The sequence below is a fragment of the Argiope bruennichi genome, chromosome 1 (genome assembly GCF_947563725.1).
Source record: "Argiope bruennichi chromosome 1, qqArgBrue1.1, whole genome shotgun sequence".
NCBI classification, from domain to species: domain Eukaryota; kingdom Metazoa; phylum Arthropoda; class Arachnida; order Araneae; family Araneidae; genus Argiope; species Argiope bruennichi.
This window is the reverse complement of record NC_079151.1, coordinates 82,213,182-82,236,393: the sequence shown is the minus strand read 5'-3', so window position 1 is coordinate 82,236,393 and position 23,212 is coordinate 82,213,182. Positions and strand designations below refer to the sequence as shown.

The 23,212-nt window shown below is 25.8% G+C and overlaps 1 protein-coding gene across 1 annotated transcript in view; it reads right to left on the bottom strand.

Moving 5' to 3' along the window:
• Nucleotides 1-1,442: 1,442 nt before the first annotated feature.
• The window catches only part of LOC129979010 (glycerophosphocholine cholinephosphodiesterase ENPP6-like), a 132,332-nt gene continuing 110,562 nt past the window's right edge, over nucleotides 1,443-23,212 (bottom strand). Inside the window, exons 5-8 of the mRNA XM_056090679.1 lie at nucleotides 19,119-19,280; nucleotides 3,553-3,690; nucleotides 3,165-3,279; nucleotides 1,443-1,704 (exon numbers count right to left, since the gene is read on the bottom strand). Coding sequence (XP_055946654.1) covers nucleotides 1,466-1,704; nucleotides 3,165-3,279; nucleotides 3,553-3,690; nucleotides 19,119-19,280 — 654 coding nt within the window. The 3' untranslated portion in view covers nucleotides 1,443-1,465. The remainder of the gene's footprint in view (nucleotides 1,705-3,164; nucleotides 3,280-3,552; nucleotides 3,691-19,118; nucleotides 19,281-23,212) is intronic.

The following is a 23,212-nucleotide window of genomic DNA, read 5'->3' as shown; positions in this document are numbered from 1 at the left end:
TCATCAAATAATATTTTATCGCGGCACTTGTTCTATTGAGGAAAGCAAAGGGTGAAGAATTTTATTTGTTATTGGTGTTTTAATATCTGTAGGGATATATAAATACATTGTTTTTGCCATAAATTGCGAGGTATACCTGAAATATGGGGATACAATGATTCAAGTGTTATATTTATTTCCCACTTCCTCCCTGTATGGTAAAATGACATGGGGGTCGAATCTCCTCTCTTAAAAGGTTGTTAAGTGCCTGATTATTATTGTTCAGTTTATTACGGATGCTTTGGCTTCGCGGTGACTATAGTTTATGCACGCCTGATTCATGGTTTGGGTAGAAAATATTATTTCTCTCAAATAAGCATATTTTATATAATATACGCGTGTAGTTTCTATTTACTTGTGCTAACGATTTTGACTTCTTTTTAATTCTTTAATAGTTTATTTTATCTACTGTCTTATTAGAGACGCCTTTTATTTCATGAAGATGTTTTCCTACTAATTTAACCAGGAATCCATGAAACATTTGAGTTGTTTGTGGAGTATTTGTAATTTTTTCATAGAATTAAAGTGTTTTATACTGATATAATAAAAATTTGAGAGATAAAAATGAGATAAAATTGAGATATAATGTAAATTTGAGACATGACGCATTAGAACGATGGCTAAAGTTCAAATCAAAAGAACGGTTTTTTGAACTGAGATACCTCAAAGGTATGCTTGTTTTTGTATGGATTGTTTATTTAATTTTATTTTTATTAAAGTTTTAAGGTAACGTTTTTATTTGTGTAAATCTTTAAGCACTTCAACAATTCTTTACTGAAGCATATCTGGATTCTTTATTATTTATAATTATGGAGCAAACCTTTATTCTCTTTTATCATTTAGAATTAATATGATTATTTTTTGTTTGTTTTGGATTTGCCCTTGTTGGAACTAATGGGATTATTAATTAATGAAATATGTTTTAATATATAAGAGTTTGCAGGTAGTTAATAGATATTCAATACTAGATTTCAAAATATTTTCCCTTTCCTTTCTTAAAATTTTGACAGCATCTTTCTATAAAAGTAATCCGAATTTATGAAAATGATTATGTGATATATGAATTTGTTGAGGAGGGCGCATGTTCAAAAATGTAAACGCATAAGCAATAGTAGCTTGCTCAAAATTTTAGCCATAAAGCTCTATCTTTACCTTTAATTGATAAACTTCTGATCATCTGACACAGACCAAATCGTCATTATAGTGTTAAAAACATATTTGGCAAGTCATTAATTTTTTTGGTTATTCAATCGTTATAACTTTCATGAGTTTTTTAAATAAAAAAAAAATAAAAAAAAGAATTACTCAACAGAATTTTACAAATATTTCTGAAATTTATGAATGTAGCAATATTTACATATAAATATAACAATATATGATGAATATTCAATAAAACTATCGTATAAAAGGCTATTTTCGTGTTCTGTCACGTTAGAAACAAGAGATGTCTAAGAAGTAATGTATATAAAGTCGCACATATTAAAATTGTGTTTTGCTTGCTGGAATGCACAAGTCTGTTAGCAGAAGAGTATGGAAGAGCAACGATTCCTTTTGTTATATTTTTTGTACCATTATTAGGTAATGGTTGAATGCCTAAGAGTTCACATAAAATGCCATAAATATCCACCATTTGAAGAGGGGAAGAGATGTAGTTTTTTCTGAGACCTAAAAATCATAAAATGAATAATAATTAATATAAAAATTAACTAACTAATAAGTTGAAAATATGTTTAAAAATCAGATAATGGAATTTTAATTTGATCTAGTACTTGATTATGCTGTCCGGAAATTCAATGATGTCATAAATTTACTCTTTTGCCTTGTCACAAAACGGTTTCTGGTCAGCTAATAATTTATTTATGAAAGAAAGTAAAAATATTTTAATACGTACTCTTTTGTTTAAACACTTTCTACAAAGATTAAAAAATGTATTTTAGGTAGCTGCGGTGAATAAAATCATTTCATCAAAAGACTATGTTTTCTGAGGATACTTCAAAACGTAAAGGAAATGCATGCCTAAATTAAGTTTAAAGGAAAAGATCATTAATATACAATATTAATGATCAAGGATCTTTCTAATTATTTTTTGTTTAAATATAAGACTTCTATCTAATATATTCAAATATTCAGGGAGCGTGTTATATCTATATATTTTAATGATCTTTTTCAATAGAGTATTGAAGTTCTTTAATATTTTATAATCTGTTATTAATATATAAATCTGTATTCTCAACATGTAATAGTTATTTATATTTATATAAATTTTCAAATTTCACTTTCATAAAGAAAGATTATGCTAAACGGGAATAAATGATCTGAACTGGTAATACCGCCTCGTTAATACAAGCTTATATTTTATTTCAGTTGTTCTTGAGGTTTATATAATTCAAAATTCGTTAGCTTTTAATAACTTGATGAAATACTTTCTCTAAATATATAAATTAGATTTCAAATTTATATTCAAATTTTTAGAATCTGATTTTTTCTCTAACTATTTATATACAAAGGGATAAAAATGCTACAGCTCAATGCTTCTTTAAGGGTATAATTTCCTTCTGGAAAGACCTATATTTAAAATTTTATAAAACTATATTTTGACCAAGCAGAAATTCGCAGTTTGATTATTTATAATAATATACACTAAGTGGTGATAAAATAAATTTCCTGCTTCAAGACATTTATAGCTAAAACTGAAATGAAATAAAATTCCGTATATAGATTACCGAAGGAAGGGAAAATTGAATTTCGGAAAAAAAAAATTCCGCAAAAGAAAGAAAGACACTAAAATAATAAATCACAGAAATCATTGATAGGAAATGTTTTGGCTTTACTAAAACGAAAATATTAAAATCAATAATTACAAAGCTTCGAAAATGAATTATGTAAAATTATATTAACGCTTGAGTGATAAAAAAGTCAATTTTAGAAATGAATCAAATGTAGTATGAAATTTATAGAAAATATAATTTTGTTGATCAACATTAGGACTGCATTTCAACCGTATTGATTTAACTTTGTATATAATACAGCACTAGTCGCTTTTTTGAGCATTTGACTTCTTTTATATAATAAAATTGTAAACTAACTAGAACCCAATGAATTGTTAAAAATAAATGAGAATATACCTGGTCCTCTAGCAAAGAATATTCCCCTCATGTCCGGCACTTCGTATGGATCGTACCCATGGGAGCCAAGTGATATAGATGACCCTGTTGGGATGCTTTTTCCCGGAATGTCCAGCTGGGAATACAAGACAAGTGATTAAAATGAGGAATAATATCAGAACGACACGAATTTTTCTTTGATTCTTTTGAATGAAAAATATGTAATATTGTAAATTTTAAGCAATTTAACCTGAATAAATGGAATTGCAGCAAATCATATTGTCTCTTATGATTAATTAAACTGAATAAGCACTTATGATTTTATCATCATCATTTAAATTGTAATTGCAAATCTCATTAAAATAATTAATCTTCTATTTTGAAAAATTTAATAATTTGTTGAACTTACTCCCCTAATGTAGTAGTTTTTGGAAGCCACCAAGAGAAGTGGTAAAACTAATCTGTTGTGTTTTATATGATAATGATCTGGTATTTCTTCTTTTAGATAAACCCGCAGACCAGGGATACCTTTAAGAGCCTCATAGACCTGAAAAAGGTGAGTAGAAAGTAAATCTTCAAATCACAGATAAATAAAACATGAAGATTGCATAGTTTGAAATAAAGATAATTGTTATCATAAATGATAAAAATAAGTGTCATCAACAATATTTTGTATTGTTTAAAGTTTTTCAAAACTTAAAATTAAAAAAAAAATTAAATTATATCATAAATGAATTCAATTCAAAATTACTATTAAAGTTGTCATAAAGAAAATGATATGTATAATGTTTGGGTTAAGAAACAATAATAATCAACAATAAGTAACTTTCGATTATTTAATTTTATCCTATCTAACCTTTAACATTTTCAATTATTTCCATAATGCTTAGGAATAATTAATTTTGTTTGTATGTAGGAAAAAAGGAAAATGACTTTCTTGATTAGTGATAAACGCAAATCTTTATTATTTTTGAAAGGTCTCAAAAAATACTGATGTTGTCTAAATTTAATTCAATATTATAATGAATTCAAATATTTGATTCACATATTTTTTCTGTTATATAAAAATGAAAAAAATGTCTTAGTAATTAATATATATAGGTATGTTGTGTGTTTTTTATAAAATAAATTTTCGTATTTTACATTTATTAAGAAAAGTTTAAGAAATCAAACTAACAAGATTTAAATTGTAGATTCTTCAATTTTTTTAAAAAAAAATAACAACATTAAAAAAAAATAAGAGTAAATGGCAGATATTTAAAATATAAGAAAATTTCATTTTATCACAAAAATTTGAAATTAACGACGAATTTACGGACTTGGGGTTAAAGCGTGGGCTTTTTTTTTTATTAAAGTTTTAAACTCAATTCAATCGTGATTTAAAATAAAAAGAGTCTTACAATTACTCCAATCTATCGGTGTTCTCTAAAACTTCACAGAATGGAAAAGTAGGCACCAGGCATGTAAAATCGAAAACATTTGTAAGTGAAATTACCAAATGGTAATTTTGTAAATATGATTTTAAATGACTGTTCCTGAAAAAAGCTAACAAATGGAATGCTGTGATAACAAGAAGAATTGGCAAAATAACAGAAGTTTCGAAATGAATTTTTTTATTGTAACTGGAAATTAAGGTAACTTTCTCAAAAACAAAGCAAATTGTAGTATTTTCTTCAAAAAATAATTGCTAAATGTGTGATTCAATTCTCCAGTTTATTTTACTACCACAGCTGACATTAAAAATAAACCATTATAAAAAATTTACAAAATGTAAGGCTTGGTTTCTCCTTCAGTTCGAAAGAATCTGATTTCTAAAATTCAGTCAATCATAATTTCGATTTACTCTTTGTAATGGCATTTAATGAAATCCTAATTTAAATTCCTTTAAAAGCTGCATTTTGTTTCAAGTTTTTTTTCTGAGTAAAATCTTAGTATGCAGGCAGACATTTGCGATATGATGTTTGACAGAGCATTTAAAAGCAAAACCAATTTAAGCGTGACTTCCAGGAAAGACAGATTTTCACTTTGGAGAAATGAACAGTGTTTGCATTTTAAAAACATTTTCAAAACCCTTTAAAATATTAGCATATATATTAATAATGAAACAGTTAATACTTTAGAACTAAATGTTTTTGCTTACCCTTATTTCACTCAGAAACGTTGAAGTCACTTCTCAGTTATTCCATCCAATATCACAGATAACGTTATTAATGAATTTTAAATACTCAAAATTCTCTCTTAAAACGTTTAAAATAGGTGATGCTATCACTGTGTTACGTGCAACAGTATGCACTTGTAGTATTATAGTAGTGTATACTGTATAGTATACATTGCGCATACATTAAAACAATGCGCGATATCCAAATCGCAGCATTATGGAGAATGTCAAAAATTACTAATATAATGTTATAGTGCAAGAGTGCAAGTTGCAATGCTATAATGTATTACGAATTTATAATGATATATATATATAAGAATATCAAAAAATCACTATTTTATAGAGCAAATAATTAATTATTTGTTAAAAATATAATAATAATACTCATATTATTAGAAATATCTCATTATTATTAACTTTATTAAAACTTATAATTCTATAGAATTTTGAGGCTTTTCTGCAAGAAAAGTTTCAGAAGATTGAAATTTAACTATTACAACCTTTTGAAAATTCTGTGAATAGATGTGAATAGACAAAGAACTAATAATCTATTATATCTAATAACACCATATAAATCAATGGAAATTACGTGTATTGAAGTTTTGATTAGAAATTTTCTTTAATTCCACTTGACTTTAAATATTTATCTTCGAATATAAACTGTACAAATAATTAAGAGTAATACAAAGGATAAAGTCAATTATCCAAAATCTTCAATTATGCTCCTTTTAGGAAGCTTATCAAATTCTTTGGAATAAAAAATTTTGCATTCCTCTATTCATGGGTAAATTTTATACTTTATAACCGTTTGATTGATTTATCTTTGAAAGCTCTAAAATTAGAAACATTTTATAATTGGCTGATACAATAAAGTCGAAAATAACTTAAATGAGGAACTCAAATAACTTTTAAAATTTCTTAAAATTCAGGAAGATGATAGGGCGAAATATACAACTCTATATTTTTATGAAATGTTGAATTTATTTTTTTATTTTAATGTCATTTGAAGAGTTTATATTTAAAAAAGTTTTTATTTAAAATACAAATAATAAAAGATGAAAACATAAAATTGAAGAGAGGGTTTATATCATTCAGAGAGTAAAATACGAGGTAATAATTTATCTTACAATCAATCAAAATCCAAAGGTCAGTCGTCAGTTATTCCTGTCGGACTATTGCATCAAAAATATTGAAATTTTCTCCATATTAACATGATAACGCATTAAGGGTATCATCAATCATTTCACTAAACCTTTTAAGCACGTAAAGCACGGATATCACTGAAGTTCTTTTGATGGGTTTTGAATGTGGTTTCACATATAAGAACCAGGAATTACGCCTAGTTTTTGAGTATAGGGAAATTGAAATTTTTATTTTCATTTCAATCATAAAATTAAAACGTGAAGATTTGAATTTATTAACTGATTCTCCCTAGGATTAAGTAGTGGTTCAAATCCTTGTATCAAATATTCACTCACAAACATTTTTGTGTTAATACAATTTTTCTCTGGATTTAAATAAAAGTGAAGGTGTTTCTGACTAAAGGTGTCTTTGAAACGATTGATTGTTTCAAAGAGTTTTTATTTTATTAGTAATAATATAAAAATTAAAACATACTTGCCAAAAGTATCCAGTTCAAAAGCATCAGTATATCAGTACTTTAAGAAATTCGTATTTTGCATTTTTAGAAAGTAATCATTTTAATTGAAATTTTACTTTCTTAAAATGAAATAGTTAAATATGTGCAATAATAATGCTTATTTTTGTTTGCAACAATTACCATAGTTGGGTTTTATAATAAAAGCGTTTAAAAAACCAACGTTTTGAATTTTTATTGAATGATAAGTTTCTTTAATAGAATGTCATTTTTCTCTGCGGCCTCTCATCTGCTTACAGTAGTAGGCCTAAGTTTAGGGCTAAATAGAAAACTTATATCATTGATTTAAAAATGTCTTTATTCTTTTTTTTACATATTATTGCATTTCATTTGTTCACGCTGGGAACATAATATTGTTAGTAGCTTAAAATATTATTAGAAATATTTTTGTGATCCTTTCTTCATATGTCAGGACATTCAGAATATGGAAAATATCTTAAATATATTGTACAATACCTTGCGCAAATAGTAATAAAGTAGATATCCTATTAAATTATGTATTATTTGAAACTTATTTTATAAATAGTAAATTTTCTTAAAGGTTTGCCTCTTTTTTGCTGCTGTGATGTTGTTTAAAACAGGATCTAAAGTTTTGTATTAAATAGAAAACTGCTATTATTTATTAAAAGTACTTTTAACTTTTCTTTTACATTTCATCATATTTCATTTATTTAAATTGGGAAAATAATATTTCTAATTTCATAAAATTTTGTTACAATATGGTTACGATATCATCACAATATATTATGTCATACAAAATCGGGAACAACAACACAGAGATATGTTATAATACCTTTAACTAATAGGAATAAAATAAAATTCCTACCATATGATCTAAATGAAACAGTGATCACCTCGGATAATCGAAAATTTTCTTATTTCAGACTGAACTTTAAAATGTAACTTCTTTTCCCAAATAGCTTTAAAATATAGCTCACTCTACAATTGTAAAAACAGATAAGAAATAATATATCATATTAACATTTTAACGAACTCTTTTATTACTACAAATTTTATTTACATGTACTTTTTTATAACTTTAACTAAAACTTTTTGATGTAATTATTGCATTACATATTTCATAATATTACATGGAATTTGCTCACATCACTGCTGATCAGCTTAAAAACTAAAATGTATTTTTTTAAATTCTCTAATAATTTTTTGAGTTGCAGAAGATCACCTTCCGTTAACAATCTTTTACGAATTTGTATCATAAAAATTCATGCCAATGTCAATTTTAATATTATTTGACACTATGCATTACAAAACGGAGATAGAATTAAATTGATTTACAGACTTAGTTTAAACCATTTCACTAATGACCTGACCCAATCCGCCATTCAAATTCAATCAGGGTAGGCCAGTTTCTGTTTCAAACGAGAATTTCAAGATTCAAAGTGAGGACACACTTGAAGAGAAGTTTTTTTTATATCGTATACTACTCGTTTGAATCAGAAACCCATCTGCCAGGATGGAATTTCATGACCGGTTGGACCAGTTCAGTAATGAAAGTGTTAACGGAGACTTCAATGAAAAATTATTCAAATATTAGGTGATACTATATTCACATATGACAAGGAAATGCAAAATAACTTATAAAATTATATATTTCTTCATAACGCTCACTTTTTGATCGCTCTTCTTTTTGATCCCTCAATCATTTTTTTTTTGCAGTTTTTTTTAATCTCATAGTTACATTGCATCGAAATCTTGATTTTCAAATCACAATTTTTTTTTTCAAATAGTACCATCCATATAAATTATTTATTCATCTAGTGATAGGAAAATTATAAGAACGCAACATTTGATAAATAATTAAGGGACCATTTTAGAGTGTTCTAATCTTAAAGTTTCTGAAATAAAGTATTTAAATTCCTTCTAATCTTACAGGATTATTTTCGTTCAGGTCATCTTATTCGGTGACTCTCGAAGAATCTATATTTGGGTTTTCTGTCTTATATTAAATACGTCCCAGCTTTCTTGGAAAAGATATTAATTAATGCACCAGACAAGAGATGGATGTTAAAAGTAAATCCTATTTTCCTAGTATTAAGTTATTAAAGTAGATTAATTAAATCGCTTTCCTTGAACTTTTCCTGTTATTTGTGTTTGAGGAGAAATAACAGATTAATTCTTCCATTCTTATACAAGAATAAATAAAATAGTTTGAGAAGCATTGCCTTTATAAAACAAACTTAAACTGATAATTGAAGAATACTTCATCCATAATCTGTTACTCAAAGAATTTTATTTAAAAATATATTATTTTCCGCTTTCTGTTCTAAATAGTATTCTTCTTCATTATTATCATCTTTTGTAATAATTATGATACTTAAAACACTTGTAAAAAGATTTTCGCTAAACAGACAACTTTTATCGTTTATTTAAAAATTTTTTATCTGTTTTAAACTATATTTACTTTAAGCTATAGTTTTAGTTTTTGACTCTCTCATTTTGTCATTTTAATATTCTGATATGATTTTAAAATTCTTTTAATTGTAATTTTTTTAAATTATGGAATTAATACAATATTTATATATTTTTTTTTACATTTTTATTATTACTATTTACAATTTTGAAACTGTCAGTATAGAATCAGTCAGACAAGCAAGGACAATTAAAACGCATATATTTCTAAGTAATACAAAAAAAAAATGGAATTCGTGTAAATAGGGCTTAAACTGCTTTTAGAAAATAAATTAAAAAATTACGGTATAATAACATGGTAATGAAATTGTCGTCTCTATAAAGCCTCTTTTTTTTAAATTTAAGATATTGAAAAAATAATTTTTATGTCAAAATTTGTTTCTAATTTATGGCGGAAAAACACATATAAAAAATTTTTTTTACTCCCATTTCATTCCTTTTTCAGTATTGTCAAATTTCGTTTGAATCCAGGGATGTAGAATTGTAGAAGGTTTAAACCCACAAGTACATACAAGAAGGTACGAATGGTATCCAATCGCTCATATATTTCTCTATTTCTCCATAATGTAGCATTATTAATGAGAATGTTTCAAATGAAAGTGAAATGAGTATACTGTTCTTTGTTATCGGTAACGAAGACAATAAAAAAGCGTCTGACGTATGCCAGTGATAGAAAACACGCTAAGTAATACCAAAATATTCACAGTTCTATGAGTAGAACTAAGCAATTTTTCATATTTTTTACATTTATGTTATTTTCATTTCATTGCCCTTTTCATTGCCATAAATTTTGAAGATGCTTGAAACAATCCTGTATGAAAAACACCTTTGAAACAGCCTAAAATGTGAAGTGGGATCAAGGCTATGCATACTGGAGTATCATGCCTGAGTTTGTAATGAAGATTTTTCATATGCAACAAATAATATAAGTAAAAAAATAATTGTTTTTTATGAATTGTGCCCATAATTTTCTTCCTAATTTAATTAACAAAGGAATTGCAAACATTTATAATTATAAGCATCATTTTCAAGTAACTGGAATTAAAATACATTTAAAATTATATTTCAGACAATTTTCACAGTTTTATCATTTACTTGTTCATATCGTTTCCTTTCTTTTTATTAGTGAAAACTAAGGAATAATTCTGCTTCTTATATCCACAGTTAATATGGAGAATTAAGAACTAAATTAAACAGCTAAGAAAAATGCGTGAAAAATCAGAATCATATAGCTATGACTCAAATTCACTATGATATTATAAGAGGTCAATTAATAAATCGAATACAACTAAGGCAGTCAAAAGTATGTTTATTATTGTTTATTATTATGTTTAATGTTAATTAATATGTTTATTACTTATTACAATTTGTCACTGAAAAACCTTTTGTTGATAGAATCATGAACATAAAATTATACATAGTAAACTGAAAATAAACGCAGTTAATATTTCAAGTTAACCATGTGGCCATCAATGGCGACTCATTTCTTCGTACTAGAATACTTATCGAAGCATCAAAAATTAAGAGAAATTTATTTACTGTAGCATTTTAATCAAACATATTTGATTATTCTTATACTTCATATAATCTCCTTTTATTTTCATTTTACTCTTCGGTAATTTAAATTAAAAATAAATAAAAAAATTCGAATCATTCTTTGATAAGAAATGCACCACCTTAATTTTTGATAGATTTAAAAAAAAAAATAAAGCGCCATTTTCTTTTTGATCATGAAAGAAGATTAGGCTTTCAACTCATGATTCATTATTCTTTCAATTATTCATTCTCGAAATGTGTTTATTTAATAGAAATTCAAAAAGCAATAAAAAGGGAAAATAAAGAAAAAGACTGTAATAAGACAAATAATAACTTATTAACCTTTATTATTCGTTTTTAAAAGATCTCATCCAATAAAAAGATTTTAAACTGAAATAATCTTGTTATGTTATTGACATCTATATTATCAAAAATATTTGTATATATATTAACCTGTGCGATTACCCTATTTAATGTTCTGTATGTATTTACTGGTTTGATCATGTGCTAATGGCACCTGGAAACTTAGGTGAGAAGATTTGTCTAAGTAGATTTAGGAAATGAAGGAAAAAAAGAATATAATTAAAGATTTAAAAAGTAGTTTCTCATCGTTTCAGCTTTTACGCTTCTGTACTTCCATAATTGATTTGAAGGATTTTTTAAATAAGTCGAATGCGTTTCTATATTCTTAATTTTTTTATTCTATATTCTTAGTTAAAATATTAAACGTTTCTATATTTTTAATTAAAATATAAGATTTTCTATATTCTTAATTAACATTCCAAATGGACAAATTTTTTCTATAAAATTGTAAGTAATCACTTATTTTTTATTTAATTATATGTGATAACCTTTTAAATTAAAATGGATTTTAATATTTGTATTTTTTATGATTCTGATTTACATTTATTTAATCGTCTTTAATAAAATTAACATGTAATAAATTGTCAAATTCTTAAAAAAATGTGATGTTTTTGTCAAATGCAGAGTAATTTTTTCCAAAGCATATGAAAAGAAAAAAAAAAGAAAAAATAATAAAAGGATTTTATTTCAAAGAATAATACTCATTAAGATATGTCATAAAATGGGAAAGCATATACAGAGTTTTCTTCATAATGTTAATACGCTTTTTCTTTCCACGTTTTTTTTTTTAAGAAAAATATTTAAACTTTCAATTTTTTTTATAATTTATTTGAAAGGTTAGTATAATTTAACCTTTAGAAACACACAGTTGTTATTTTTTGATTCAAAAGAGAGAAAATTTAAAATATAAATATACAATTTTACAAAGTTATTTTTGTTTTCTTAAAGCCATTTTTTTTTAATTATTGAGTTTTCTGAAAAAAGTGAGATTTTTTTTCTTGTAATATTTTGCAGTTTTTTTAAATTTTAAAATGGAGTTTAAAGCAGGTTCAAAATCGATTAGAAATATCTACCTCAGGAGGAACGAGAAGCATTAAAATTCTTCATCGTTTAAGCCTCTTCAATTCACCAAATGAATTCAGCAGTAGCTTCGCTTTTCCTTATCAATCTTAAAATTGAAAGAGGGAAAAAATATTCATATACGGGTACTATTTTTTCAATATTTCGGGTGTTAAAAAATATCTATTGAATCATTGAAATCAAATAAGACTTTATTAGAAGTAACACTTCAATTGTAACAAATATTTTTAATATTTTTCAACAGTTAAAACTATAAACCCACATATTCCTTCTACTTTTTTTGTGATTTCTCAAAAACCTTGCTAATTACATTATAAAAAAACTATTTAAGATAGGCTTATAAACATTGAAGATTATATATATATATATATATATATATACTTTCTTTCGAGAATTTTTTTTCCTTTTTATGCCTATGCCTTTTTGATTGTCAATAGAAAACAAGACCAAAGCACTCCATGTATTTGCTATTTTTCTTTCAAATTTTATTATGAGTTTTAATTTTCATATTTTTTTGTCATACTTTAAAGACGAAAACGATACAATTTATGAAATTATGTGTAATGAATCAAATACTATTCTACGCGTCATCAGTTCTTCCAATCATCTTTACATTATCTTAGTTACTTCTTGTTTCTCTAAGCAAGGAAAGATATCAGATTCTCTTCCCTCTAAAACTGAATCCCGCAGATATACTACATTTTCTTGCACATACTTTTCACATCTTTTTACCTATAGGGCTTGAATAACATTTACTGCTTCAAAATTTAAAAGTATCATATTTTTCCAAGTCCCACCCACTTTTTTTCTTATTTCGTAATGAGTGAAAATCGTTTACAATGAAATGTATTTATCTTATAACGAAATATGTATAAGCCACTTACAATTTGCGCAATCTAATTAATTTAATTACAAATGCTAATAAAATAAAATTCCTTTATTTTTGATTATTTAATTTTTCATAAATAAAGTATACAAAATTGCTGCCGATATCCTAGCAGAGGTAATACACAATAAACAATTCAATATTTCAATTTCAGTTCCCTAGTTTGGCACAGAATGTCTCTTGGGGCAGAAAAATACTAAGTAATCACTTTCTATGAATCAGATTCAATTTCTTTCAGTCAAGTCTTATTTCTTTTTTTATTGAAAGGATAGATATGTAAGGTGGAATACATTATTCATAAATGAAGAAATTTTCATTTAATAATTATTTGAATTATAATTTTAGTAAAAATAAGTTTTCAATTTATATAAATTAGTTGCATTATTTGAGTAGCCTGAAAAGTTATGAATCATTATAGCTCTCTTAACAGATATTCTCCAACTAATTTCAACACCTTCAGCCACTGATATAATTTTAAAAATTGAGAAACATATATTTTTAATTTATCAGAGGAAAAGTATTATAAGCTGCAAGAAGTAAAATGATCATATCAAGAATATAAGAAATGAAAGAACTGTCACTATCTGAGAAATGAGACTGTGACAAAAGTATTTATAAAGATTAAAAGTATATAATCAGCTTATTAAAAATGATTTTTATAAATTAATTGGAAATCAATTTCATTTAAAATCAGTATTTAAAAATACATATGATTTTAACAAATGAAATAAAAGATTGTGGTCTTAAATCATTTCATTAATTAGATAAATTAGATAAATGCATCAAATAAAGTTGTTGACTGTTTTTCTAAATAAATGAAAGAAAAATGAAGAACATGAAATGACAGGAATAAAGTAACAGGTGATCTTCTTTATACAAAAATAGCAGACAAATTAATCCTAAAATCTTTTTTTTTTCGCAGTCACGATTCCTTTTGAGAATAAATATTTTGACTCTATTTCCACTTTGAAAATGGAAGTGTCCTTTAATAGGAGTCTGGTGATGTTTTGGTTTACTAAATGATGGATTTGGCGCCAAGACATCCGTCGCCAACCTGACCTCAGCATTTTTCAGGGAAGAAAATAAAAATCTAGCGACAAAAGACCATCAGGCAGAGATAATCAGCTTCGTGAAATCTTCTCATTTGAGACTTCTTATTTATTCACCTGATGAAATTTTTCAAACAAGTAAGTAACTCACTCCTTTCTCGTATTATTCAGTAAGACGATTTAATTCAGATTTGAAACACATTATTTGCCTTTTCACCGCGTTTAAAAAATCAGAAATTAAAATACTGTTAGACGAAAAAGCCCCAAAAAGGAAATGCATAGTTTTAAAAATGAAATAACAGAGCTTTAAAGTAACGCCAAATTTTAATTTGAAAAAAAAATTCCGCAAACGACTCAGTTATAAAGATTGAGGAGGCTCACTCTTTGTACAATTTTATGAAAACGTGAAATTTTATGCAACATCATGATTAGAATTGGATTATTTTCAAAAGTGCCACTGTTATCCAATGAAAGAGAAAAAATAAGAGAATTTCTTTATATAAAATATGAAAAATATTATAAGTTCCATTACATGAAATTATTCATAATGTATATGTATTATGCTTAAGAAAGGGAACATTGAAAGTTAGGAAACAGGGAACATAGGAAAGTTAACATTGTGTTAAGAATAGAAATGTTTTAGAAAATTAAAATTTTTCCATGGCAAACACCAGAACTTATCAAAATAATTATTACTATCTTTTTCTCGGCAAAAATAAAAATTAACCTAACTAATCAATAAAAAAAACGTACGCATTCCTAAATATCTGTAATGCAATTTATTAGTACAATAACCATCTAGTCAATAAATGCTTAAGCCCATTGATGTTAAAATGATATTCAAATTTATTTTAAAAATGTACTTATTATAAATAGATACTTTTCATTAAAAAATAATTTTACTGTTTCCTATCTGCAAGCGGTAAAATAAAAATTTCATTTGTGAACAGAAAAGCGTAAATGACCTTACCAATTATACAGTGAATTGCCAATAAATATTTGTTAAAATATTTATTAATTTTCTATCAGTAAATCAGATAATATATTATTGCAGAAATGACGTTTCAGATCAGAATTTAATCATATTTTCTTACAAAATCAATGTACGAAACACCTTTTTCATTACAATTTCAGATAAGACCAAACACATCATTCAAAAGTTTCATAAGAATCTGTTCCATTTTCTTGGGTAATAAATAATTTTTATCTCACAGTTAAAATAAATGACCCCTGAATATTGAACTCAAAACTGCTGAACGGAATTTTTGACAAAATGAGAGTTACCGTGGGTTGGATGGTATTAATGGATTCAATGAAAATGAAAGCCATTGATAATTGCTTTTTATCATACAATGACATATAAGATAGAATTAATGACTTCCATGGAGAGAGACAAGTATCCGTTTGTTGCGACAAATTATTGAAAGGAATAATAAGGAAATTGATGAGATTGTTTTAAACTTTTAGTATAGATCAGCTGAATGAAAACTAAAGAATAATTTCGATCTATAATATTTAGAGACCAACAGTTCAGATGTTATTTAATAAAGCAATACGAACTTTTAAATTCTGATAAACATGACACTATCATTAAATTGCAATTTTCCTCCACAAAGAAATTATCATGGGTATTCTTTTAGGCTTTAAATAATAAAGTAAAGGGTTTATCTAATTCGATATCATATCCCCCCTCCAAAAAAAAATGCGCCACCAATTTTGAAACAAATGACATGTCATTCGCTTCCCAACCATTCATTACCAAAACTTTCTTCATTCCCTGATCGTCAATCAAAGTTAATTTATACTCAAGTCTCTTAATTTGTATTATGAGCAGAAAAGTTTGAAAGATTTCCTCAATTTGAAATAACCCATTCGTTTAGTTTCATCTTAGGATTCATTTAAACAAAAATTTCTTTCACTTTAAAAGATAAATTCGTCAATACAAAAATGATTTTAAAATTTTCAGCAGGAAAATAATTATTCAAAGACAAGTTTGTTGCTAATTATATCTGTCCAAAGGAGCTGTCAAATTAATGCTTAGCTTTAAAATCAACATTTTCAAACTGAACAATCTTTGAATGATTGAGGTTTCATTGTTGAGTAAATGATGCATTTCTCTTCAACAAAATTAGTGTATTACCATCTTTTATCATATATTCTCTTAGATTTCGTATAAAAGTTTCCTTATATGTTTGATTTAACATTTTTACAAAGGCATACTAAATTCTCTGATAGTATATACATTTATGTCCAAGAAATTGTTTTGATTTTACGAGACATCATTGAATTTATTTATTTATTTCCATACCTGAGATATATATATATACATTAATTTACCTTTTTGATTTGGTAACTTTTTCTTGGATTTACGGTATTTTTAATTATAATAATGCTCAATTAAATTAAAGAAAATTTTACACATACTTCAATATCCTTATCAAAAGCATGTATATCTTAGTACCTTAACCAAAAGCAATATTTTAGTACAAATAAATATGATTTTAAAACTTATATTAGATTATTTTTTGAAATGTGCAAAACCGAAGCTATAAAACGTTTACTAACATTAATATAGGATTATTATATTCAGAAAAGCAATGCATGCAAATACATATATACTCGATTATAATAATGATAATGTTTATTTTGAATGACTTTTTTTTATTTTTAAGAGTCTTTAATTACTTGTTAATCACTATTGATACAAAAGATTGTCCTAATTATCAAACGTTTATCTTATAACGAATTATAAAAAAAAAGATATTGCAGTAAAAATTATTTATTTCTCTGAAATTTTCACAAAATTGTTTTTTTAATATTTATTTAGCATTTTATGATAATTTTTTTCGATTAATGCAGTCAATAGAGTATCTTAAAATACTTAGTCGATTATAATTCTAACATTTAACATGCCTTTAGTTGGATTGCTTAAAAAGAAAATTTGCTTTGTAATACTAAAATTAAAGAAATAAGAATATTATCTTAAATATCCCATGTCATATTAAAAACATGATTTCTCAGTTTTTCTCTGTTCCATGGCAATAATACCTCGTATATAATACAAATAATACTGCAAGAGATAGACTTCAAAACTAAATCTTAACAATGAATATCACCAGTTCTGTCTATTATTTCAATAATGAAGCCATAAACATGATTCATTAATCTATTCTTGAAATATTTTAAGCACAACTCTATCGATCATTCTTGGTCTTTCTAGTGGTCCATTAGTGAATCAGTTCTCAATATTAATTGGTAAATTGTCTAATATGGAACAGCATTAAGATTTAGAATAGCAATCTGTGAAATCCTCGGAAGGTTTCAGTTTTAATCACGAACTGCTAGGATACATTATATAGGTATTTTGTCAGGCAATTTCCACGAAACGATAAGATTTTCAGAATTATGTTAATGTTAACTGAGTTAAGTAAACAATAATTTGATTCTAAAACAGTCATCCTATTTTCACTATTGACTTGAAAGAACGACAGAGTTGATAATAAAATTTAAAATAAACTTTCAGTTATGTATACAATGAATACAACTGATAAAGAATGCCTATTTAGGCATTCTTCAATGAAAAAATTCAGTTAAAGATAGAAAACATTATTTTTATAAAAACTTATAATTGAAAAATGCATATTTTCTTTCCAGCAATCCAGAAATTTCTTACAATTTTCGTAAATATAGATTCTGAAGAAGCATAATTTGAATAAAAACTGCATAGATTAGTCAGTCAGAAAGATATTACTTTGGAATTCAGTATGTAATTATGTTAAATTTACAATTGTGAATCAATCGAACCATATATAATTCAGAAGCATCATCGCTAAGTGACACAATGTTAGAAAACACAGAAATTTTTATAATGAATTTTAATAATGATTAAGAAAACTGTCATCCGCTTCACCCATATGAATTGAGCCTAGTTATACAATTTTTGAATTCAAAGAATTAACAATGATAACTGCCACTGACAGAGCGCGAAGCCTTTTGGAAATTGTGATTTAGCATGTTGAGATAAATGATCTTTTCATTCATAATATTACTATTGCAAATTAAAAATATCATAAAAAATACAAGACAACGTTTTAATAGACACTGAGTAGAAAACAGTTTTTTAACACCTTAACAGTTAAGAGACCTTGAAAACTGTTTGGTGCTAGAGAGCACAAAGAAGATATTTACGAATTCGGTAATGTCAAGTTAAATGAATAAGACAAGTTGGAAAAAAGTCTTTATTTCATTGAAGCCATTAAAATTCTCTCTGAAATTTATAGAACATATTTCATTTTTATATTTATATTCTTTCATTTATATATTCTTTATTTCCTTCTTAATTGAATTTCATTCTTATTTATTTCATTCTTATTCAACATATTTCATTGTTATATTTATATTCTTTCATTTCATTCATATTTTCTTCATTTTATATTTATATTCTTTGTGCTAGAAAGCACAAAAAAGATATTTACGAATTCGGTAAGGTCAAGTTAAGTGAATAAGACAAGTTGGAAAAAAGTCTTGCTTCCGTTGAAGCCATTAAAATTCTCCCTGAATGGAGTAATTATATCATCACAGATATTTGATTTTACAGTTGGCTAGAGCAAAAGAATAAATATTTACATCTAAGATATAAATATTTACATATTTATAGAACATATTTCCTTTTTATATTTCTATCTTCCAAGAAGTTTCTTTTCGATGTTTACGAATAAATATAGAGACAATACAGAAATCTTTTAATTCAATTAAAATAACAAGTATCCATTTAATTTTCTATCTTCTTAAATAAAAATAATTTGTCACTACTTACTTTTTCTAACTTTCCTTCGTATGGAAGTAGCATACTTGTCGCTCCATAATAAACCATATAACGGATATCAGACATATCAATCAAATGGTTTAAATTGATTACACTTAATCCTCTTGAATCTGTTGAGGTCATTCCATGATCCGAAAGAACAACTAAGTTTACCTATTGAAACAAAATAAAAATGAAAAAAAATTATTAAAATTACCACATTAAAGTTATTACACTGGTAACTAATCAAATAAAGAGCAATTTTTTAAATTTAAAATAATATAATATGTATATAATTTGAGCAAAATTATTATTCATAGAAACTTTCGTTTAACAGAATAAAAATATACTGATTATATAAAAAAAATCGTTATCATTAGTATATTACGCAAAATATACATTACTATGTATGTGTGATATAGAAACAGCAAATTTTCGGCATCTATGAAAATTGCATATTTATGTTTTATAGGAATAATTTTAAGGAAATAGATCAAATAGATCCAAAACTGTATTTATAGTTTTTATTTTGTAAATACGAAAGTTAATCAGAAAATTAGGTGCACCCCTTCTTAAAAATTATGAGTGAAATCTTATTTTAATTAAACTTTGAGGCAACACTTCAGATATATATTTGTATCCTGTGACAAAGTGGCTTTAATGTCACGTAATGTCACGGCTTTAATGCAATTTTAATTTGTCTGATAATGAATTGTAAACATATCTTGGCAGCTACAAATCACGTCGAATATGGCGATTCGTTTTCGTTAGAAAAGTTATAACTGCACTAAACCTTAATGACAATCACTTGAAATGTATATTGATCATCAATGTCACGTCAAATTATCAAGAAATAGTGCAACATGTTTAGAATGGACATAAAGATATTGATGACGCTGAGTTTCAAAGGAAACCATGAACTGTGACAAATTCATCATTTCAAATATGAACGATGTTGCAGAAAGCATTGGTAAAGTTGTGCCATGACTCGATAAAGCTTAAATAATGGAATTAATTACATCGAGATATGGATTTTGTGTAGAACTTAAGTTACAAATGAAGTTATTGCTAAATTTCCACCCTTTTTGTGTTTATTTAAGCAGCGCAATTTACTGAATCTCTTCTATTATAAATATTTCATAATAACCAATATTTATTGCATCTACTAACATTTAGTTTTGCAAAAACAATTATCAGATCTCAGTATTCGGACACTTGTAAACTTTAATTTTTGTACTAATATTTGCGAGAATAATTTGAAATTCGGTACTTAATTCAGCTTAAATTTTAAGATATGAATTTGGACATGTACAGGTGGTTATCAAAATAATGGATACACCTGTGAATAAAAGTGATATTTTTGAATGCGCTTCCTAAGCATTAAAATATAAATTGAATCGTTATGGAGTTATGGAATCGTTTTAGAGTGTTTAATAAGGAGTCGATATCCTCCATCTGCATCTCTCCCAGATCTTTCACAATATCTCTAGGAAGAATATTACATTATTCGCCTAAACACTATTCAACACTTGTATGAATCGATTCCTAGGCGAATCCAAGCTGTATAACATGCCAAAGACGGTCCTCCACCATACTAATAAATGATTCTTTATAAATCTAAAGTGTTTCCATTATTTTGATAACCACTTGTAAAATATAACATTTTTATAAATGAATTTCTCTCTTGAAATACATTTAAATGCCTTTGCTTATAATCGTCTTTCTAATTAAATCCCAAAATGATCTAGAGTATTCAAATCAGGTCATACAGCAATCTCATCAACATTCATATAATAAAACTAAATCTGAATTTTTTTTAAAAGTAAAATCTTATACTTATCTTTATAAGTTTACTTTATAGATAAAAATAACTATATATGTGATAAAATGTTTTCAAAGGAGTTCTAAGCGAAATATAAAATTAGATAAAGCACCATTTTTAAATTTGTAATGCACCAAATTAGATATGGAAGATCTAGTATTATCCTCACATATTTCAGCTATTTGGAAATAAAAGTGTATAGTGGAGTTTTTACTTCAAGAAAGGTACCACCATTATTTTTTGTTCATAAAATTTCAGAATGCTATTTTATTCTAAATAACCTGACATGAAACTCATTTATTGGGATTTGTATATATATTTGCATAATTGTAAGCAGTTATAGAAGCTGTTTGGATACAATTGCCTTAATTATCAATCATTTTGAGCATAGTCCTACAATTTTCGAATAACTTGATAGAGAATATGGCAGTTTATAAATACCTTTCGTTGTATCTGATAACAATGTTAATATGCTGCAATTCCAATTTTTGACACAATGGAGCATTGTTTTAAGTAATATCATTTAGCATTATATATATGTCATTTAGTGGTTAAATCTGCCATAATATGAAAGCAATGCTTATAATATTCAAAACACCTTCAAACTTTGTTTTAAAACTTAATAAAATATTAAGTTTTATAAATATTAACTTAATAAAATAATAACTTAATAAGTATTGTATAATAATTATTATACAATATATGTATATTAATTACAAATATAAAATACGGACGAAACAAATCTTTAACTTATTTATATTTCTTGCAATTTTTAATGCTAATATTGAATAAAATATCAATATTTTTTAAATAATCATTTCATTATTGATCAAGAAACTTATATCAGAATGATTGCAGATAGTTATGCTTCAGTTTGAAAATCTTCAATAAACATACAATACAAAGGGACCATATGATTGTTTAATAAATTGTTTTGTCCTTTGAACAATTTCATTTAAATCATTACTGTTGATTTACAAGCAAAACTGTAATAAGTGATTTTCAAGCATTATTATATCATGGCTTGAAAATGCTGTTTCAGCCACGTGAATTATTGAATTGGTAGAATCGAAAGTGATCTCTGCTTTAATATTAGGTACTCATTGAATAAAACATTATGAGCTTCATTTTGACAGAAGTGAACTCTGAACCGACATTTTAATTAATTAAAAGCTTTTCTCATATTGCTTAGTTAAATAAAGCCGTCAAAATTTCCTGAAGCAATGTCATTATTTTAAGAATGGACAGTAAATATTTGCTAAAGCTTATTTCAATGATATTTATAAAATGAATAAAATATAAATATGATGCTTACATATCGGAGTTAAACTAATAATATATTTAATTAAACATGCGTTATAATTACAATAAAGTGTTTGATTTTTTTAAAATTATGTTTGTGTTTTGAATTTATTAAAGATAAGTTATTTTTAAATTGGAAATAGAATTAGATAAAGAAGGGATCTAACTTAAATTTTACATTGCTTTGCTATTAAACCCATCCTTCTCCCAAATTATAAAAACAAATTTCTAAATCAAAATCTTAATTTATTTAATTAACTTGTTAATTCTAGCCTGAAGCCAATATCTTAAGTAATTCACATAAGATGCTGAAATGAAACTGTTTAAATTGCATTGTTGCATTCACAACTAGATCATACATTTCCAAACTAAACAAAATCGGTCTAACACAAAATACTTATTGAAAAATTCGTAATGTATAATTACTCTACTGGATATAACATAATTAATGTAAACGATACTTTTCCATTATACCGGCGCAAATCTCGCCAAACAGACTTTTTGGCGACAGCACACAGTTGCCGGAACAAATCACACCAAACAAAAGGTTTCCGTTTGGCGTTGGTTGCATCATTATTGGCGACTTAATCGCCAGCGCCGGTATAATGGTAAAGTACCAAAAAAAATTAAAATATTATATCTTAGTGAATTTATTTTAATAATGAAATTTTCTAAGTGTCTGTAAACATTTGATTTAAAATATGTTGCAATAAAAAAAGAAATCCAATTTTTAACATTGAGAACATAAATGTTGCTCTTATAATCTTAATATATATAAATTACGTGTCACGTTGTTTGTCCGCGATGGACTCCTAAACTACTTAACCGATTTTAATCAAATTTTCACACCGTGTGCAGTTTGATCTAACTTAAAAGTTAGGATAGCCCTTTTTTCGAATTTTTAATTAGAATTTTAATTATTAATTAAAATCTAACTTTCCCGCCAAAGAAATCTTTTCATTTTCCCCACCGCCAAATGAAT